Source organism: Fusarium poae, chromosome 1 (assembly GCF_019609905.1).
Source record: "Fusarium poae strain DAOMC 252244 chromosome 1, whole genome shotgun sequence".
NCBI classification, from domain to species: Eukaryota; Fungi; Ascomycota; class Sordariomycetes; order Hypocreales; family Nectriaceae; genus Fusarium; species Fusarium poae.
This window is the reverse complement of record NC_058399.1, coordinates 11,407,747-11,428,720: the sequence shown is the minus strand read 5'-3', so window position 1 is coordinate 11,428,720 and position 20,974 is coordinate 11,407,747. Positions and strand designations below refer to the sequence as shown.

The following is a 20,974-nucleotide window of genomic DNA, read 5'->3' as shown; positions in this document are numbered from 1 at the left end:
TTATATATTAAATTAAAAAATTATTTATAAAAATTTAGCCTTTATAATTAATTTTATTTTTAAAAAAAAATATTTAATAAAATTATTTAATAATTTTATTTATTTTTAATATAATATTTTTATTAATATTTAAAATTAAAATATTATTAATATAAATAATAATTAGATTATTATCTTTATTATTTTTAATTATAATACCTTTAACTATATAATTAACTATTAAGCTAATAAACTAAAGTTTAAATCCTTACTATATAGGGAGAAGAAGTTCGAGAGAGTCTTGACTAGGCTTGTCAATTTTGGGAAGTGATGGCCAGAGAATCCTATGTTAAAAACCTGGTTCTAGAAACCAAACAGGCTCGTCCACTCCCCGAGCAGTTAGAAGAAAGTCAAGATTGTTCTCGTTATTGATGTAGACTCTGATGAACCGGATAAAGATAGACCGCATGTCAAGGGTATAATCTGGCGTAATTTCAGTATACCTGGATGACGATAACAGTGGACTCGTGAATGCGTAGATCTTATCTCTCGCATCACTTGAATCTCTTCGCCATCCTGCAAGAAGGGTGTCATAGAGTGTCGGTTTGGCCACACCGGATGTTTGATTGGTTGAGATGCGTTGGATAGATTTTTCATCTTGTTCCGTATTTTTGTTCTCGATCCAGAAATGCTGGTAGTTCAGAAAGGCACGGAGGGACGAGAATCTCCTCATGAATAAACACTTTTTGTCCAGAGCCCACAGAGATGCCATGAAACTGTTCCATGATATCATGGAACTTCCGCATACAATTTTGGCTGCAGCAGCGAGACGAATCTCTTGATAAGTCTAATTGTGTCAGAAATAGTCAATTAAAGTGTTTCCTCCTGATATTGGAAATATGAATACATTGACAAGGGCCATGTGTAAAAACTTTACTTACCCAAGCTCTTGTAAACCAAGGGCGAGTAATAAGGTCGTGGTAACCCTTGGCAAAATCATTTGTTTGACCCTCCAAGAATTCGTCCAAGTCATCTTCAAACTCATCATCAATAGCGTATTGATTAGAAGCTACTTTCTTGAGAAAATCCCAGAAACGGTTGCCACCATCAAGTGGAGGGCCGATGAAGGCAAATACGCAGCTAGCGGATCGATAGATGTTGCCCATTAGCGATACTTGATGGTTCCGCTCAAGGATATTGCCCTGAACAATGCTTAATGCATCTGCCCATATCTTCAATGCTGGATAGGCTAACCAAAGTGACAAGAGGGCGTCGTGAAGATTGACCGTAACACTGATCTTCTTTCCATCACAGATAAGCGTTTTTGTGATAGCTGCATCGCCCCAGACATAAGAGAGTGCAGCATACGATGTTTCTGTCCCAGCCTGGACATGGGACAGCTTCAGAACTCTCGTCTGACATGCCAGCAGACCAGAACTGCGGGACTGGGTATCGTCGTGCACGAGGACTCGAATCTCATCCTTTTGCAAAATCGGCCGCAGGGCATACTCTACCATAATGGCAGTAATATTTAATATTAAAGATATAGCAATACAAAGGGGTAGTATATAAAATTTAAAGTTCTTTTAGCCTAGTTATAAAAGAGCTATAAAATAGAGTAAGCTAATAGAATAAAGAGTACTTATAAACTTATTAGCCCTATTTATTATATTAAATTTTATCCCAGTTAATAAACCAGTTAATAATATACTAATAGAATCTTATAAAGTAGAGTTAAAAGGTTATATAGCTAGATAATTTATATTAAGCCTTTAGCTTTAGGCTTTATTAATATTAACTTTAACTTTATAAACTTAACTTTTTTATTACTTATTTAATTACTATTAACCCTGCTTATTACCTTTATAACTTAAAGGCCTTAATTATAATTACTATTTACCTTTTTAATTATTTAAATTAATTAATATATAACGTACATGATAAGCGGGTGCAACAGACAAGCGAGTGCAACACAACATCACAACATCTCAGATAGAAATAGCAATAAAAACACAACAGACTATTAATTAAGTAAAATTAATCGCTATATTCTTCCATAGACATAGCGACAAGTATCTGACAGGTCCTTGCATTATGTCCTGTCTTGCCGCACGCTCCACAGCGCCTTTCCTTCATTCGCGGAGGCCCTCCTTGACCACCACTTCTCGATGGTCCAGCCACCGCCTGCGCATCAACATCCGTTTGATCAATTACTTGCCTTCCTTCCTCTACTGTCATCACCCCTCCTTTCTGTAGCCGGGTTCTTTTTGCCCTCCGCCGCCGGCTTAGTATCTTATTTGCCTGTTCAAGATCTTGGACCCTGGCCTCTAATAAGGCAACCTTATGCATAACTATCTTTGTTCCCTTGGAAGAAGACCTCAATGCTTCTAGAATTGACTCTGGAGAGCTACTTTTATGCCTTTTGATTCTCTTTTCAAGATATTCAAGCTGAGAGTCGGCTTCAAGGATAGTCTTTGGGGTCTTTGAGACCCAAGGGGTCGAGGGGCTAACTACCTCCTCCACAGGCGTTGGAGTCCGCAGCTGCACATCGAGCTTCGAGATTACACTTTCTGGGTCGAGAGGAGCAAGTCCGGCTCCTCTAAAGGCTGCTTTAATATTTTTCTCTGTCATTGTGGCCTGGTAGGCGGTGTAAAAAGCCGGCAAGAACTCGGTTTTGGAAATGTGGGTTACGGAGCATCTGATCAAATGCTCGATTTCTCGCCCGTAAGCCTTCTTAAGCAGGCCAAAGCACCCGACATCAAGAGGCTGCAGCAGATGAGACGAATGAGGCGGTATACAAAGCGTGATGATTTTATTTGCCTTGCAATATCTCTCAAAGTCGACCGAGTGGTGACTTTGGTGTCCGTCGAGGATCAGGGAGACGATAGCGATTCTTTGATTGCTTGGTAGTACACCGGTCGAAGTGCTTTAGCCACTCGAGGCCTATCTCGTTATCTGTCCAGCCATTAGGACTCGTCGCAATAGCCCAATCGCCCGGGAGGTTGCTTTCTCGGTACCAGTGGGCGAGGTGATATTGGCCCGCACCTATGATGAACGGCGGGATCGCTTGGCCCTCGGCATTGATCGCCTGAATGACTGTAATCCATTCCCGGTTTCCAGGCTGCACTGATTTTGGTCTTCCACGCCTTTCAGCACCTGTGACGACCATTCCGCTCGCAATAACGCCCATCATAAAGCCAGTCTCGTCAAAGTTGTAGATTTCATCAGGTCGGATGCCATACTTCGCAATTACATTTGCTATGAGCCTAAACCAGTTGCGAATAATGGTCGGATCTTCACATTTGGCTCTCTGGTAGTCATATTTACGGGGGAAATGCGTCTTGAGGTCTTTTGTGTCGCTTGACGAAGTTAGAGGCCCAGCGCTTGCCGACAGGCGGCGTCTCGCGGTCGGCGAGCAATCGGTTAGCCATCTCCTCAACACAACGCAGTCGCGGGGAAACCCTCGCGAATCCAGATCGAGAATGAACTGAACTATGATCTGTTCTTCTAGATCAGATAGTTTGCGTGATTTTGGGATAGAATCACGCGTAGAAAGGATACCCTTCTGTCGGCGATATAAAGTCCAATAACGGACCTGGTAGATGCCTGCGGCGCGTCGGAGACTTAATTTTGGGTCATTTTGAAGGGCACGAAGTGCAAGAAGAATCCTAGCCTCAATATTTGGGTCTGGCATATTTGGTGGTTGAAAATTAATTGATTAAGTTGAGAAGATGTAAATTGCGGGATTTTTTGTTGCACTCGCTTGTCTGTTGCACCCGCTTATCATGTACGTTAAATATTTACTATTATATATATTAATTTTATTTAAGAATTCTTCTTATATATATAATAAACCTATAGCTAGCCTTTTAAAAAGCTTTTTCTTAAGCTTATATAAACTCTTTAATATTATTTTTAACTCTTAACTCTCTATATATAAAAAATAAAGCTTATAATTAAAGGCTATTAATTTAACCTTAATAAAGTTATTTATTTTCTTAATTATATAAAGGTTAATAGCCTTTATATATAACTTTTTTAATATTATTATATCTTTATAAGACTTAATAAATATCTTAATAATTTTAATATTAAGATTAAGAAAGTAATTATAATTAATAGGTTTTAATTTAAAGATTAATATTATATTATATAAGACTTATAAAAGTAATTAATAAGATATTATAAGGGATTAAAATTAATTAACTTTTATCTTAATAATAACTATAGATATTTTAAATAAACTTATTAATTAATTAAGATTAAAAAAGGAAAAAGTTATTAGTATTTATATAGTTTAATAGAAATTTGTTTTATTTATTATTAATATTATAGAGTTTAAGTAATTACTTTATTAATTATATTTATATTAAAAACTTTATCTTAAGAGAAACTATATATAATTCTTTAATTTATATAAATAAATAAAGTATTATAAATAACCTTTAATAAAATTAAAAAAAGTAAAAATAATCTTATAATTATATATTAAAAAAAATAAATAAATAAATATTAAATTTTATTATATTAAAAGCTATAATATTAATTATAAGCTTTTCTTTTTAAAAAAAACTTTTTTTAATTTTTTAATTTTATAAAATTTTTAATATAATAAATTTTAATTTAATAAACTTTTTAATAATATTATTTTTATTAAATATTTTATAAATTATTAATAATTTATTTTTTTTATTAAAAATTATTTTAAAAATTAAAAAATAATTTTATTTAAAATATTTTATTTTTTAATATATTAATATTATTATTATATTTTATTTTATAAAAAGCTTTAAAAGTCTTTTTTTTTTATATAATAAAGATTTAAATTTTAATTTATTAATTTAATAATTAATTATATAATTAAAAATATTATAATTAAAAATAATAAAAATAATAATTTAATTATTATTTATATTTATAATATTTTAATTTTAAATATTAATAAAAAAATTATTTTTAAAATAAAAAAAAATATTAAATAATTTTAATTAATTTCTTTTTATAAAAATAAAATTAATTATAAAAATTAAATTTTTATAAATAATTTTTTAATTTAATATATAATTAAAATTAATAAAGACTTTAAAATTTATTATTTTATATAATATTTTTATTAATATTAATAAAAAAATATTTAATAATTAATCTTTAAAAAGAATAATAAAAGCTTTTATAATAATTATTATAATTTTAATTTTATAAATTATAATATATATCTTTAAATTAAATCTTTATTAATATTTAAATTTAAAAATTATATTTTTTTATAAATTAATTTTAAATATATACTTTAAGACTTATACCTTAAAAATCACTAAATAATAATAATAATTAGCCCTATTAAATAGAGAACTAATTATATTAGTAAGCTACTTTGTCTAATAGATGCCCTAGAAGCTACCCTTGTTATTATCTTAAATCGACAGGGGTAGAGTTCCTTCCTATCACTACTGAGAATAATCTCTTCGCTCTTTTGCCTAACAAATGCCAGTCATTAATGATAGACATCATTCATGTTATGTTAAACCGTCATCTGGACGATCTATTACCATTTTCTATGCATCTACTTGAAAGCCGATAATACTTCGATATTACCCCTATTCAAAAATAGTAGAATGAAGCTTGCTTGTCTCTGTAAATTATGATGTCAGTCAGAATATCGAAACGGTAGCTCGAGATACAGAAATGCGAGAACTGCAGCATTGGAGAGACACACCAGTACTCTTACTCTTGATCTGTACAGGAATTATATCCAAGCAGAAAATGATCGATAAATGGATCGAGAATAAGGCATCTCGGATACCAGGAGGCCTATTTCTATGTGTACTAGATGGTACAGTTACAAGCGATATATGGGGCCAGGATTTTGTTGCTCTGGCGGACACTATCAAGAAGCAGAATGCGCGAGAGCAGAGACCGTCGGAGCAGGATGTGAGGAAGCGTAGGCAAATGTATAGTGACGGGATTGTCGGAGGAGATCAACTAGCATACCGATTGAGAAAACGACGCCATCTGGACGAGTAAAGTTAAGAAATTCTAATCATACTCATGATGTACTTAACACCACATTCACTGGCAACAGATGACCTCAATCAGGCCTACTTCTCGCGGATTGGCATCATGCATTCATCTTGAGGAGGCGCCAAATGACAGTTCAAGTGGGACTAGTGAGAATTTATTCTTAATTGACTGTCCCTTCTAACTTAGAGCTATTCCCTTTGTCATTTTCCTTGTGACTGCAGTTGATGCATGGTTGTCCTCAATTTGTTGAACCTCAAATACTACATTCATGCTAATCATCTCGAACTGTCCTAGCCCTGACTGAACACTACTTCTTCTCTTTCTTCTTCAGCTCCTCCAAGTGAGCCTTGATTGCTGCCATCTTCGGGTCTTCATCCAACCAAGAGTTTGCAGCCTCGTCCTTGAGCCTCAGTGCTCCATAAACAGCATCATCCGCAGGAACTGGAACTTTCTATAACATAGAGCATTAGCTGTGTTCTGCATCACTGGGAGGTGTAACGTACCGCAAACTTGTCGCTGGTTTCTTTGATCTTCTTTGCAATTTTTGCTTGCTTTTTGTCCTCAGGAATATCTTCATCTTCCATTACGAAATCCTCAAAATGGAGCAAACCATAAATGTTATCCATGAAGCTGAAGGCAGCTTCCACATTGTCTTTGAGCTTTCGAACCATGAATCGCTTTGATGCAAGGTCCAGTGTGTACCTGAGTAGGAATTTAGTACCTGCGTGTTACCGTATGATGGAGAGGTATAAAGCCTTACTCTTGGCATTTCTTCATCTGCTTCTTACCTTCGATACCCTCATAAACGAGGCCACCAATGGTGGCAAGGATTGCCAAGACAACCAACGCTCTAGAAGCGAAACGCCCGACCTTGACAAGGGTGCTTACTTCCTCGACACCCTCTGCAGCAATGGTACTAGCCTTGGCACCTCCCTCGGCGAGGTTAACTTCTGCCGCAATACTCTTAAATTCTATAAATAACTCCTTCTTTTTTTATTAGGTAATTTTTAAGGCTTAAGTCCTAAAGTATATATTTAAAATTAATTTATAAAAAAATATAGTTTTTAAATTTAAATATTAATATAAATTTAATCTAAAGGTATATATTATAATTTATAAAATTAAAATTATAATAATTATTATAAAAACTTTTATTTTTTTTAAAAATTAATTATTAAATATTTCTTTATTAATATTAATATTAATAAAATTATTATATAAAATAATAAACTTTAAAATCTTTATTAATTTTAATTATATATTAAATTAAAAAATTATTTATAAAAGCTTAATTTTTATAATTAATTTTATTTTTAAAAAAAAAAAAAATTAATTAAAAAAGTTTAATACTTTTTATAATTTTTAATATATTATTTTTATTAATATTTAAAATTAAAATATTATTAATATATATAATTATTAAATTATTATTTTTATTTTTTTTAATTATAAGGCTTTTAATTATATAATTAATTATTAAATTAATAAATTAAAATTTAAATTTTTATTATATAAAGAAAAAAAAGCCTTAAAGGCTTTTTATAAAATTTAAAAAAAGTATAGCTTTAATATATTAAAAAGTATAATATTTTAAATAAAATTATTTTTTAATTTTTAAAATAATCTTTAAAATAATCTTTAATAAAAAGAATAAATTATTAATAATTTATAAAGTATTTAATAAAAATAATATTATTTTATAAAAAGTTTATTAAATTAGAATTTATTATATTAAGAATTCTATAAAATTAAAAAAAGAAAATTCTAAGGAAAAAAAGAAAAAGCTTATAATTAATACTATAGCTTTTAATATAATAAAATTCAATACAATAGAATGACTCCTTCGAAATGTCTAGCAGGGACTCAAGCGCTTCACTGGCGACTTCAGCTCCTAGAAATGAAAAGTCAGTAACTAAATTACAAGGAGAGGACTAAATGTTGTCAACAAAAGCTCGAACAATACTAACCTGCAAGCTCCAACTCTATGGTCTGAGCTGTGGCTCTGAATCCGGTCAACCAACTGCTAATTGCAGACATAGTCTTGAGTCCTTTTTCTCCCACTTGATCACTTTAGTTGAGAGTCTAGAGCACCATCAGAGGGATCAACTTACAGGCGGCTCCACCAACCATGCCCAGCGTAGCCACAGCGCCAGTGACAAACAATACCATTTTTCCATCCTCACCAGTTTTAGTAATCTCTTTCCGGAGTTTGTCGTACTTCTCTCTTTCCTTCTCAGGGAGTGCGGCAATGGCCTTCTCAACGTACTCCTCAGGGGTGGAGTAGCCCTTTCTCTTGGCGATGGAGGCAAGGGTATCATAAGCGCGCTGGTCCTTGTTCTTTTGGGCTGTGTTTTGAGACTTGATCTCATCTTGGTAGGTAGCGATATCGTTGGCAAGGTCCTTGACTCGCTGGACACGGTGGACGTTGTCTAGAATGATTTTGTTAGAAGGCTATTTACTGGAAAGCGAAGAACACTTACCAGGATAGAGAACCATATTGAGAGATATTGAAGTAAATTTGGTACTTGTTGTTGTTTTAGTTTCTGAAAGTTGAGTTTGGAGAAGTTGTTGAGAGCTATGGAATGCTATGAACTTTCAATATATACTCATTTATATAAATTTATTAATCTCGATCTGTCGTCAGAGCGCCGACACACAGATCCTTTTCCTCAATTCAAGTAATGCAGGGATGGTGTAAGTGGCTTACCGGGTATGTCAAACCTGCATGCCACGGGAGTAGAAATGTCTCTGTTGTTGTCTGGGCTAAGATGCAATGCAACGCTGTATTGCAGCTGGGGGAATTCGCGTTATGATTCGTCTAGGGAATGCTAGAAAGCCCCATGAACGTGGCTGGCTGAACGAAGATAGAGTGACGTTAATTGCGGAGACGAGAGACTCCCTAGTGCCTATCGAGATGACTGATCTACATACCCGGCAGCGCTTGCATGGTTTGAGGCCCGACAACAGATTCGGCATCTAGTGGCTGTTTCGAATCATCATTGGATGATGCAATGCTAGTCAAGAGCTGAAATGCAGCGCATTGACTGCGGTAAATGTCTCAGGTGAAACATGCAGAAATGTCACGGATGGGACCGCCTTGAGAATATGATAGTTCACTATTGTATCCCATAGATAAGGTATATTGCGTACATCTTACCATATTCATCTTAGATCTCAAGGGAGAAGGCTCCAGAATCATGTCAAAGCAATCCGGCACACGATTTCCGATGAAGACGTAAGAGCATCGGATTGGACTGGATGTAAGCTGCGTGACTTTCTGACTACCAATGGATCTAGGATTCTGATAGACGTCGTCGTCATCCTGCTTGAGGACACTTGTTGATCAAACTTTTATGAGTTGATTTTATATGTATACTTCGGGACTTACGCCTCGAAAATCACCCAACAAAAGTTGATCAAACTTCCTGACCGCTTCCTGATTGTGAATGAAGCAAGTGATCATTACTTTCAATCGGACGATCCTGAGACATAGTCAAGTGGTCGGACCTCTTGGTTTCTGAGGATGTTGAACAGGTCAGCACATATACAGTTATGTCATATGTCAACGTCACTTACAGCAAATAATTATGTCACATTTTCTGCCCCCAAACCTCTCGGAGTTAAGCATTGATCCTACAACTTGATACTCCCCGGTTCTTTGTGGAATGATGTGTACTCCTCACTAAAGAGACAAGAGCGAATTCGAAGGCTCGGACCTCTACCGCACTGATGCACACGTCAAAGGCAGGGCTCGTGGGTGGGCAACATGTTATCTATGTCTCACAGTTCAGCTGCGGTATTTCAGGACTAGTATAAACTATCACTCCCCTTTGAAGATCTTCCAATTCTATCACTTCCTTCCGAAGATCTTCTCATCGTTCACTTTCCATTCCTTGATTCATTCTCAAACATACACAATCGATCGAAGTCGATATGGGTAACAGTCAGAGCGTAGGATCAGGCATTGGTGACCTATTCTGGCCAGATAACCCACATCGACGAGATCGAGCTTTTCAGCTTGAACGAGATTGCCGCAATGCCATAGATCTCTTCAATACCACAAAAACGCAATAGTAGGATCTTGAAACTTCCCCCCTTCTAATCGATACTAAAGAAAACTTCACAGTGACGCGGATGTCATACGAGTGAAAGATCTTATGGATAAATACCTCAAAGACCATGGTTTTGACAGCATTGCCCAGTTAGATAGTCATGTCCAAGGAGTCTTGCATGGCGAAGAGCTGCAGAAGTGGCATGACCTCAAAGTTGCGTTAGTATCGCCGATATCCCGATGGCTTAGTTGTGATATTTTACTGTCAAGTGGTACTAAAGCCTGAGTGCTAACAACTTCATCAGCGACTTGGTGCTGGCGATTTCAGGTATAGGTGTAGTACTTGGAGCTGGAGTCATCGGCACACTAGTGTTGGCGGGTATAGTAGCTGGACCAGCTGGTTGGGCAGCTCTTGGTGTCGTCGCAACAATTGCAGCTGCACTTGGTGCTATTGTTCTTGTTTGGGGAGTCATCGAAGGAGCTATTGAGCGAGATGTCAGTATTTCCTTTCCTTCCACCCCGAGAATAGAGACTTATGGCCAGCAGAGACTTCGAGACGCCATCAATGATTTGTTCACGAAGCGGCAGGAGACTTACTGCCAGCTACGAACTCTCCAGGCATACAAGTCATGGGTGGCAGCATTTGGTATGATCTAAAGTCACTTACTTATTGAAACATGTGACTGACTGATGAACGACAGAAATCTTTTTCCTTGACGAAGATCTCAAGAAAAAGCCCGATCTGTTTGCGAGGCGTTATCAGAGTCAATTCGAGGAGGATGTGGCTCGAGCTAAAGGCTCAGCAGTGGAAAAGGTAACAAATTGCTTAAAGGCGTACTATCTTTGGTGTATGTGTTTACTAACATGCCCGATAGGAACTTCGAGATTTGGATAAAAGAAGAGAGAGCTGGACCAACGAAGATCCGTACACTGCAGCTACCGTGATGCTGATGATGGATCAGGGTGCTATGGTGAAAGACTCAGAGATGCCAACGGTAAGCCCCGAAACTATTTAATACACCAGTACAGGACTAATGACAAAAAGAGAAACATTATCTTCTCTGATGAGGCCCAACGACAGTATAGCTTTCCAGCTCAGATCCTTGAACAATATGGTCGCTACGAATGCAAATTCAAGACCCTTGACACAGTAGGTCGTCCCTCTACAACTACAAACGAGGGAAATCTAACAAGACACAAGGGCGATGTTTGGACAGCATTAGTTCAAGGTGCTCAAGAGCTGAAGGATAAAATGGTTGTAAACCTTGGCGAAGTACGGTTTAGACTAGTGAAGGAAGGGTCGGACGGACAAGTCTTGGAGAACTGTAAAGTCATACAGTTTTTCTGAATCATCTAGAGTATGGTTTTCATGAGGCTGAGTTGATATTGAATCGTTCTGCTGGACTACGCTCTCTGGTAGTAGTTTCTACCTTTAGGTAGTATTAAGATCATTCGTTGTTTTGTCATTGCCTCCACTTTTGTGCCCCGCGAGTGGTTACACAAATCCATTCAGACCCAGCTAGGGAGTCCTTCCCTCCATCAAGATATCGAGTGGTCTAACCCACGGACCTGTACAGCTACAGTCACACTATAGGAACCGTGAACAAATACCTTGGTGACGATAACTTCCATGGGAGTGAAGGAAAGCAAGTAATTTCATATTTCTAACTCCTCGTCGAAATGTTCGTCAAGGGCTGTATCTACAGTAAGAATGCTGTTTGCTTCACTGTGGTCTATTGGTACGATGTCAACATGATCCTGTAGAGGTCGATCTGGAGCCAGGTCCTGAGTGGTCTTGGTTGATATTCCATTGCCGCAATATATCGACAAAGAGATCATCTTGTCGTTGAATGACAACATTATGTCTGCACCATCGCCATCGCCGCCATGAAGCTTAAATATCTTCCATAATCGCTGATTCAAAATCTTTGTGATGGACATTGAGAAATTGTGACGTGAGAATACAGAGAGGACAAAGGTGAGGAAGAGACATTACATAAGCTACGAGTAGGGGTCGGTAGTCCAGCGGTTAGTAGTCACTAGGCTTAGCTAATAGCTTATCCTCTGAGCTAAAGGTAGTAGATTTAAATCTTATAATTCTTAATTTTATTAGCTATTAAAAAAAGAAAAAAGGCTTTTAATTAGTTTAATTAGCTAGGCTAATTTAACTTAATTAGGCTATATTTATTATAAATAATCCTAAGGAAGGTTTTTAAGAGGCTATTACTATATATTTTACTATATTAAGAAAGATTTTAATTTACTAAGATAATTTTCTCTACTTAAAATAGCCCTAGATTTCCCCTACCTTAGTAGCTAGCTTGCCTACTAGCTAGAATACCTAAGAGCAGGGTCAATGAAAGCTCATTTATACACAAGCTACGAGTTGTTGAGGAGCTAACGTCATGTTTGCTGGGATCAGGGTAGCACAACAGAACCAACTACCGTATCAACTCTTGACATTTGGCAACACCAGGGGTTCTCGTCATTAGGTCAGAGGCATTTTCAACTGGATATGATATTTCTTTTAATCTGATGAATGACTAAATGATGCAGTATATTGCTAGCGGTATCCCTAGAATACCGAATGTCATGATTTAATACTGTATCGAAGCTACCCAAACATGACGAGCCACTATGTCCCTATCCCTTAACGCACATGATACCTTGAGCCACCATCCTCGATGGTCTTAATTTATTGTGTGACTCCCAATGGTTGGTCGTTATAAATGTTTGAGTAAGCCATCTGCATGCTGACATAGCTTGTCGCATTCAACCCGACGGTGATCCGATGACGCTCTCTTCAAAGCCTACATCCAACCACAGAGTACATATGTGCTGACGACTTATCCCCCGCTTTTACGCCGCAGCCTGATTATGAGGGTTGAAAACACAATCTAAATGTTATGTCCTTCTTGACTCCTTCATCTCAATACCGCTTACGAGGTCCGGAGTCTTGTCACTCAATCTGTGATCTTGGCACTAACCTGGTTTTTCAGTTGCAGCTCTATTTGCATCTCCAACAATATTTCTACTCCCAGCATGGCGCTTGCAGCGCAATGGAGCTTAGATTCCACCGTGGGATCTGCTCTCTCTATTTCTCGAGGTTTTATGCATGCCGCCACCGGCGACAATATCCAACCTCTAGCATTGCTAGCTTGTGAGAAGTTTGGTGCTACTATTGCGATGTGCCGAACGACATGCGCCAAAATTGAAACCGTCGTTCTTCCTGCCAATCCGCCAGCCCCCATCGCCTTTCTCCAATTTACAGTCGGCTACTCCCGCAACGACAGCGCTATTCAACTGGGGAAAAGCTCGGCAGGTGTGCGGTTTCTTGGCCTTGCAGCGGCACTTGTCACCACAATGGGTCCATTCGAGTCTGTGAACGCGATATCTCTCATGCTAGATAGTGCCGCGGCGGACAGAACGTTGGTTCCGTCGAACAGGCAGGTTCGGGACTTGTTAGCTGTACTTTGAAGCAAGATTGATTCGGTCCCGATTTATCGATTCAGTACTGGAGTGGCACAGTTTCCTCTCTAAACAGAGCTGTATCAGCGCAGAATACAGAGCAGATGATCGATTTTCATTGTCATATAACCCTCCAAGTGAGGGCATTGAGAGTCTTGTTAACGCTTTCCGAAGTCTTGGTCGACTTGGAGAATCCACTGTTTCAAGAATCACCATTCATACCAACCATTCTTCGCCCTGGGTTGTTGCATTCACTCAATGGTGTCTCGGGGCGTCCCCATCCATTTACGCAAAAGACGGGACACCAATCCTAGAACAAACCAACTTGAGTGTTGATCTGATTGTTGGCTCTAAAGATGGAACACGTGATGGTCATCATTTTTCGGTGACGGTTCATCACAATATCGGAAATCCGGAAGAACTTATTTCGGTTTGCAATGATCTCGGTCGCCGTTGGAATGGCATGACGACAATCGAAAACTATGCTAAATGGATGTTGGAAGTATCCGGCATGGACCAGGGACCCGCCTTCCGTGCTTTACAGCAATTTCTTCCATACGCTGCCAAAAGGTACTTGGAATGGAACACATTCACCACTCGTCTACACCATATTCGAAGTTACACAAGAGCCCAGATGGATGATGATGTTCAAGTGAGCAACTTTCTTACCATGCCTTTCGAAAGCGATAGAAGGGTTGGCGAAGTTCTTTTTCGAATGCTGAATGCCCACGGGGATGTTCCGAGTGCAAGGGCAGAAAACGAGCTACCGGATCTTGAGCATGGTGACTATATATATGATTTGCCATTGGTTCGGCGTCATTTGAACACGCTTATCGCAGATTGCGAATGTACAACATGTCAAAGGGCATCGTCGTACAAAGATAGGGTTCATTTGGACCGAGAAGATTACTATTGTTTGATGGAAGCCTTTATCAGATTTGCAACTTCCTTTCTCGGCGATGCCATTAGTCTCTCATTATTCCACAACTCGGAAGACCTCTTGATCGTCGTTAATCAATCGAAAGATGACGAAGCTTTCAAGGCGCACTACGCGCGTCTATTGCCCGTCTTCGGTATAAGTCCAAATCTATGGGGCAATAACGAAATAAAAGACCTTCTTGCCACGGCCTTAGCCTTGGTTGGACACCGCAATGAGGAAGAACGACGCTTTTCTTCTTGGGCAATGTCGTGTTCCAAAGGTCAGGTTGTTTATCCAACTATGTTTCAGAGTCCTCAAATCAAACAGAGGGGTTTCTTGGATTTATCTTGGTATTCTGGAACGTTGTATTACCAAGGCGAAACATACCAGTATGTGCATGGGGATGAAACCTATACAAAACGAGTCGGAAATATGGATCCTTCAAAGGATGATTGGCCCAAAGAGATTATTGAACCACTAAACCTCTATGATGATATGAAGCTAAGATGGAGAATCACGACGGAGGATAGCGCCCTTAGTTTGGGTGCATATCTGGAAGGCAGTGGGAGCGAGCGTTCGCGTAGTCCTGTCCACGCTCTTACCTCTCTAACATATTCGTTTGTCATTGAACAATGCAGCCATGATCGAGACTCTAGAGCTAATCGTGTGGATCCCATCTGGACTTACTCGTCGCCAGAGTCACCGGGATCAGCTATACTTCGTGGCATGAAATCCATTGTTCCGGTGGATGGCTCACATGAGTTGCGATTCTTTTCACTTGCCAGAGTACAGGTGGGAGACTTTCCTGTAGTAGTGAGCATAAACGCCTGTCTAGCTTGCTCTCTTAAGTTGTGTAAAGAGGTCAAAAGCTCAATTCTTATACTTTAGTTTTACCTATCTCATTATCTGTAAGTAGTTTATCTAATATATGAGAATGCTTAGCAGTACAAGATTCACGTTTTATATATATCGATTCAGTTTTACATGATATAGCAAATATCAGAAGCTGATATTGACCCAAGTAACCACGTTATACTTTGAATAGGGGCCTTCGTTTTTGAGGTATTTGGTCAAGCTGTCTATACGATAGCAAGGCTTAAAATACTCTATAATGGCGTTGAATATAGACTTACTCTTGACGGCCTTTTACGAGTTCTGGCTTGCCAAGGAAGAGATGGAGATGGAGATAGAGATAGAGAATCGTTACACGGCTAGACATAATCCACCACTAAGCAAGTGAGCATGACACATGGTGTTTTCAACAGGCATTTTCCTATAAATAGAGTATACTAAAGAGGATTTAATAAGCTTTGATTTCTTTATCAAAAGTCAATGCAGTGAGCGGTTTTGTTCAACCAGGCAATAAGGTTGCTCTAAGAGCCCTATCTTTCGTGACGATGTTGCACCTATCGATCATTATACTTCGAGGAACACCTAGACTACATCAAGTTCAACCAAGCAGCCACGGACGTGACTATAAGCTCAACCAATAACCGTGCCGCATTTACTGACATGATACACTCAGGGTATCAGGAAGATTGGCCGCTGTAAGCCGAAGAGAAGAAATTAGTAGGTCACTTTATACTCTTTAGACTATCTACTTATTTTTGTAACCTAACTTAGGAGGTCATTTTCCTACTAGCTACTAGCTACCTCACTCAAAAGAAAATGCAACATGCGCACTCCAACTTTGAAATTATTGGTAAAAATTAATAATAAATAATTGAGCAGTTCGAAACAATGAGATACAACTAAGTCCAAGCCCATACGAATGATTGGAACTCGAGATAACACATATTCCTCAAACCCTCTCTGTTAAAGATGTCGTGCTCGATGTATCCCCAACATCATACTTCGTCTTGGCAGTTTTCATTTCGTCCAGTTGAAAACTACTCCCATTGGTAACATTTATGCCATCAGCAAAGCTGGATCCATTGGGTTCGTTTTCCTCTAGACGATGTCGCCCAGTCCTCATACTAGCAATGACCTGCTTACACGCCGCTCTTGAAGTATAGTAGTAGATCAAAGCATTCCAGAAGCCCTGTAGAGGGAGTGTAAAGGCACTGACATATCCCAACTGCACAGATGCTTTACCGTCAATAAGAATATACAGACGGTTGGCGCTCGCGGGAATCCATGTAATAAGCATCGCTGCGAAGAATAAAAGGGCTGTCTTGGCATATGACATAGCTGCCTCATCGCTCGGGCTGCGTTTACTTCGATCCGAGTTCTTGGTCTTCGTGTTGGGTTGTTCGGAGGGGGGTGCGACGGGTGGTGCAGGGCCAGCGTAAATGTCTGCTGAGTGGACTGGGTCGGGTCTAGTCGCAGGTCGAAGAGACTGTCCAGGAGCAGATGGCGGAGAATCCAATGTTGTAATAGTTATATCGGTGGTTTTGGCGATACCGGAAAGATCTGAAGTCGGTGGTGGGACTTGCGATAGATTGGTTCGATCGTTCGAGTATGAGAAACCATGTAAGCGCTGTCTCCATTTATAGATGGTCACTCCGACGCGGACATATAGCGCAAAGGCAACGAATATAATCAGCCTAGCATACAGTTAATATTGTCCATAATAAAGGTCCAAGGTTGCGGAGGTTTACCAGATCAGTCCGTAGGTAGCAAGCTGCCAAGCATCCCATTGTACAGTAAGCCAGCACCACAAGTTCGCATTCCCGTATGCGCGAACACCGTCTTTGTCCTTGACGAAAACAAAGGCAATACCAATAACAAAAGGAATGCCATAGCATAGACCGATGTGAAGTGGCTCCAGTTTACGCAGCTTGACGCCGTCGAATCGATGGTAGAAGGTGAGGTATACATTCGTCGCCATGGCCAGAGCCCAAAAGACATCGGCAAACATAAACCTAGTGATTAGTTAGCAAACAACAAGTAGGTAGATTAGTGTAAATATAAGAAAGACTTACGTCTCGATCAGAAATGCTTGCGTTTGACACCCAGCAGAATTGGGTCGATTCACAAAACTATTAGATATGAGTGTGGCGACATTGCTCATCATGTTTCCAAACGATGCATAAAATAGCATTCGACTAATGGGTTTCTGAAACAGCTTCGAAGAACAATAGGTCGCAATGATAAAGAGTGAACCAAGAAGACTGGGGACCGAGCATGCACGCTCTATAGCGCTGATGGCTGCTGCTGCTGATGAATGGACCATGGCGAATCAGACTGAGGGGCCCATCAGTGACAGAAAGACGCATCGAATGGTCAAAGATTTATGTACTAGAGGGTCTTTTATAAAATAAAATAAATATGCAAGTAGAAAGGGGGCTCTGGGGAAGAGTGGAGCGTAGAACAAGGCGTGCTAGATTGTCATCAGTACTCCGTAATATGCCTCAATCAATATTGATCTACGGATCTAACTAACAGCGCTAACCTCAAAACTGCAGTTCATATGGGATACGTGGTTTGAGAGTGTTATTACAACACGAGCTGCAGTCAGTAAACAGTCAAAAACAAGGATATATGGTCTAATTCAGTCACATGGTTTAAAACATGGCACAGAAAATGTTATACATCACAGATCTGTATTCACCAGATTGAGTTCAGCCAAGTACAGATCACGATGTCAACTACGGGTTTAAGACGGAAAGTATACTAACCGAGTCATACCCCAGCTTCATTAATTCCCACTTAAGTCATTCCAACTCCACTACGGATGGACAGGTAGGGTTCCTAGCGGATGATCTTCTTCAACCCATACTTGTTTCCGCTAGGGTAAAGACGTCAGAAGGTCTCAGCTGAGTCTTAGTGCTTATTGATGAATGAGTCTGTCGTGCATGATAGGCCAAGTACCCGGATATAAAACTCCGTAAACCCTGCACGTTTTCTGTCAATGTGGTACCTGTAAATTACATCGTAGCAGATAGACTAGAGCATTAGTCAAGCACTATCCTGTGATTATTGATTCAAGGGCTGCACCATGACTCGAAGCGTATAGGGCTCTGTGCCAAAACGATCCGAGTTGCACCACCGTTTGAGGCAAGATTTTCACTAATCTACATCAGAAGGACCCACGAGATCAGCCCTTTGGCCATAGCGCAAGATAATAATCGTTAAGGAACAAGGTCATAGCAAGACTCTAGCGTGTTGCTTGTTCCATTCACCCGTACCCTGAATCATCCTTATCGCTCAATTCGGACCTAAAACATAAAAAACCCGTTCGAAAACGTTTGAATCATTTGCTTGACTCTCCATAATTAATTGTTTTATCAGTCTTGTGGGTCATATGAACCTCGTGCTTCGCAACTCGAGATCATCTGTTGAGTATCCTCTGATCATCATTCACATTAATGCAACCATCAATGTCCTCAGCCTAGCAAAACGTAGTCGACTTTTTAGTTCCCATGTCACAGAATTGTCTGTTTGTGTCGATGAAATCTAATCCCCGTCATATTCTACAAGAGCACAGATCCTCTGCCTCGTGCTGTGTCGGGTTTGGGATTCTGTTCCATGCAACGGCGATAAGCGCGCTTGCCTGGGGTACTTGCGCAAAACCAGCGATTTGTCCAGTCCGTCGGTGAATTATCAAGGTACCAGAGATGGGGGCGTCATCTCTGCCCCACAAAGCGTGCCTGTAAAAGCATCCTTGTTGTCTGTATCCTTGACATTCTTGCCATATGCAGTAATATTAAATTTGATGAAGTGCTTTCCTTGCCATCCTTGATGGCTGCACCAAAACAACTGCGTCTGTGGATATATTAGGACTTTTCGTCGTTGTACGTAGTATACATACCCGGCCATATCTCTGTTATTATACCAAGCCTGACCGTACTCATACCCTATCTACAGGGTAACAGAAAAGTTGGCCTCCCCGGTCTTAGGGTACAAAAATAAACAGCCTAAGAGTTCGAGCCCAAACAGCATAAGCTGACCTAATAGTTTTGTCCCTTATCCTTCTACCGGCCAATTGTTCTGACACACTGAGGCCTTCATCGCCAGTCCAAGAACCGGTTCGGATTAGCAGATTTGTGATGTCACGTCACTGCCAGAACTTGAGAGATTGAGGCCTTGAAGGATTTGTGATCTGGAAAGCCTTGAGAGCTGCTAACGTCAATAAAGTTTTACATCCTCTTATTTCATTTTCTTGATTTGTCAAATTTTGCCGAAGCCTTCCCAAGGTTCTCAACAAAAGCTAACATGACAGCGCAAATCCGATTGTCGATATTCTGAATTAATCTTCAAATTATAGGTCCGCTTAAGAATAAGTTTCCCACCATAAACGTGACTTGTAGGGCAGCTACCTGAACTCATGATAAAGGAAGTTTCTCCCAGGCCGTGGTAACTTCTTCCCCTTTTAACCTTGGAGCAGCAAGTTCATTGGTAAAAACGGCCAAACAGTCAGTTAATCCCGGCCAATTCCTTGCTGTATATTTCTAACGGCTTTCCCAGGTCTCGCGTAATACCAAACAAAAGATCCTATAATGTCTTCATATTGTTGAAGGTGAATAGTCTCAGCCATAAATCTATCATGTCAAGAAGCTGATCAGAATATCATAATAGCAGTCAATCACAATATCACTACCACGCAATTGATCCCCCAGCATGAAGCTCTCACTCAGTCTTGTCTACTTCAACGTCATGGCCGTCGCCGCAGCCTCTCAGCTTTTTTGCTTGCCCAGAGGTTTTCCAGACTGCCAAGACGGTGAAGGTGATGCGTTATTCACAATACACAGCAGCCGTAAGTGATTTCGAGGCTTGAGGAAAATTAAGTATTATGCTAACTATCCTGGTAAGCCCGTGGGTGTATCAAGGCATGCTATCTTGAAGAACAGATGGAGAACGATAATCATGGGAAAAGATGCAAGGGTCAGTGCAAATCTGTACGGGTAGACCACCAAACATACAATTTTGCATGTCACGGTAGGAATCCTGATTATGTCAAGGAAACTTGAGGGTAAATGAATGTGATGGAGTTGTAATGATTTGGCTAGAAATCTCATTCTGTATCAAGATGGACGACATGTTGGACTGGCAATAGTGCAGCAGATCATGATTCGATAACAATCACATACTACAAGCCTTTACTCGAGTCTCTATGATCCAGTAGATATTCATATCGTATGGTCACCAATGCGTGTAGTCAGGACGCTCTTTGCCATACTTTTTGTCAGTTCAACCAGCGCAGATTATGACGTATGAAGAGAAACTTGATAGATATGTAGTCAGTGGGCTTTCGTAAAATAATAGAGGGTCTGATGTTGGCCCCCTTTCTTTTGCCGTACTATCAATATCACCGTCGAAGTCTTGGCTAGACGACATGGCTTTGCAACTAACACTCATCACGACTCGTTGCCTCTTGTCTCAGCGCAGAACGTCGGTGGGTATGCGCAGATACTAACCATCAAGAATCAAGATCGTTCGCTGAATTATGGCAAACGCTTAGAAGCGTCACAGTTCACTTCTTCGCAGATAACCAAGACTGTTCACACGAAACAAAAGCGCCTCCTCACCATCCGAGATATCCCTTCAAAACTCATTTGCTTCAACCTCACCGACACATTCCCCCCGGGGAACAG

General features: G+C 39.3%; 6 protein-coding genes across 6 annotated transcripts; 3 read left to right on the top strand and 3 right to left on the bottom strand.

The window, feature by feature from the left end:
- Positions 1-328: 328 nt before the first annotated feature.
- On the bottom strand, positions 329-1,496 carry FPOAC1_003714 (uncharacterized protein; the record flags this gene model as incomplete). The annotated part of the gene is made up of 2 exons (XM_044848270.1): positions 329-826; positions 921-1,496. 2 exons carry the CDS (start codon positions 1,494-1,496, stop codon positions 329-331), a joined length of 1,074 nt encoding a protein of 357 aa, XP_044714186.1.
- A 4,168-nt stretch (positions 1,497-5,664) lies between these two features.
- Positions 5,665-6,003, top strand: FPOAC1_003713 (uncharacterized protein; the record flags this gene model as incomplete). The annotated part of the gene is made up of 1 exon (XM_044848269.1): positions 5,665-6,003. The coding sequence occupies one exon, from the start codon at positions 5,665-5,667 to the stop codon at positions 6,001-6,003; it is 339 nt and encodes a 112-aa protein (XP_044714185.1).
- A 304-nt stretch (positions 6,004-6,307) lies between these two features.
- On the bottom strand, positions 6,308-8,496 carry FPOAC1_003712 (uncharacterized protein; the record flags this gene model as incomplete). Its single annotated transcript, XM_044848268.1, has 7 exons — positions 6,308-6,451; positions 6,504-6,702; positions 6,761-6,961; positions 7,840-7,891; positions 7,968-8,060; positions 8,112-8,429; positions 8,481-8,496. The coding sequence occupies 7 exons, from the start codon at positions 8,494-8,496 to the stop codon at positions 6,308-6,310; spliced, it is 1,023 nt and encodes a 340-aa protein (XP_044714184.1).
- Positions 8,497-9,933: 1,437 nt separating this feature from the next.
- On the top strand, positions 9,934-11,399 carry FPOAC1_003711 (uncharacterized protein; the record flags this gene model as incomplete). The annotated part of the gene is made up of 7 exons (XM_044848267.1): positions 9,934-9,951; positions 10,203-10,249; positions 10,357-10,697; positions 10,753-10,865; positions 10,927-11,046; positions 11,097-11,201; positions 11,253-11,399. The coding sequence occupies 7 exons, from the start codon at positions 9,934-9,936 to the stop codon at positions 11,397-11,399; spliced, it is 891 nt and encodes a 296-aa protein (XP_044714183.1).
- A 4,840-nt stretch (positions 11,400-16,239) lies between these two features.
- Positions 16,240-17,613, bottom strand: FPOAC1_003710 (uncharacterized protein; the record flags this gene model as incomplete). Its single annotated transcript, XM_044848266.1, has 3 exons — positions 16,240-16,984; positions 17,039-17,302; positions 17,363-17,613. 3 exons carry the CDS (start codon positions 17,611-17,613, stop codon positions 16,240-16,242), a joined length of 1,260 nt encoding a protein of 419 aa, XP_044714182.1.
- Positions 17,614-20,000: 2,387 nt separating this feature from the next.
- FPOAC1_003709 (uncharacterized protein) lies at positions 20,001-20,350 on the top strand (the record flags this gene model as incomplete). The annotated part of the gene is made up of 2 exons (XM_044848265.1): positions 20,001-20,136; positions 20,193-20,350. 2 exons carry the CDS (start codon positions 20,001-20,003, stop codon positions 20,348-20,350), a joined length of 294 nt encoding a protein of 97 aa, XP_044714181.1.
- Positions 20,351-20,974: the final 624 nt, after the last annotated feature.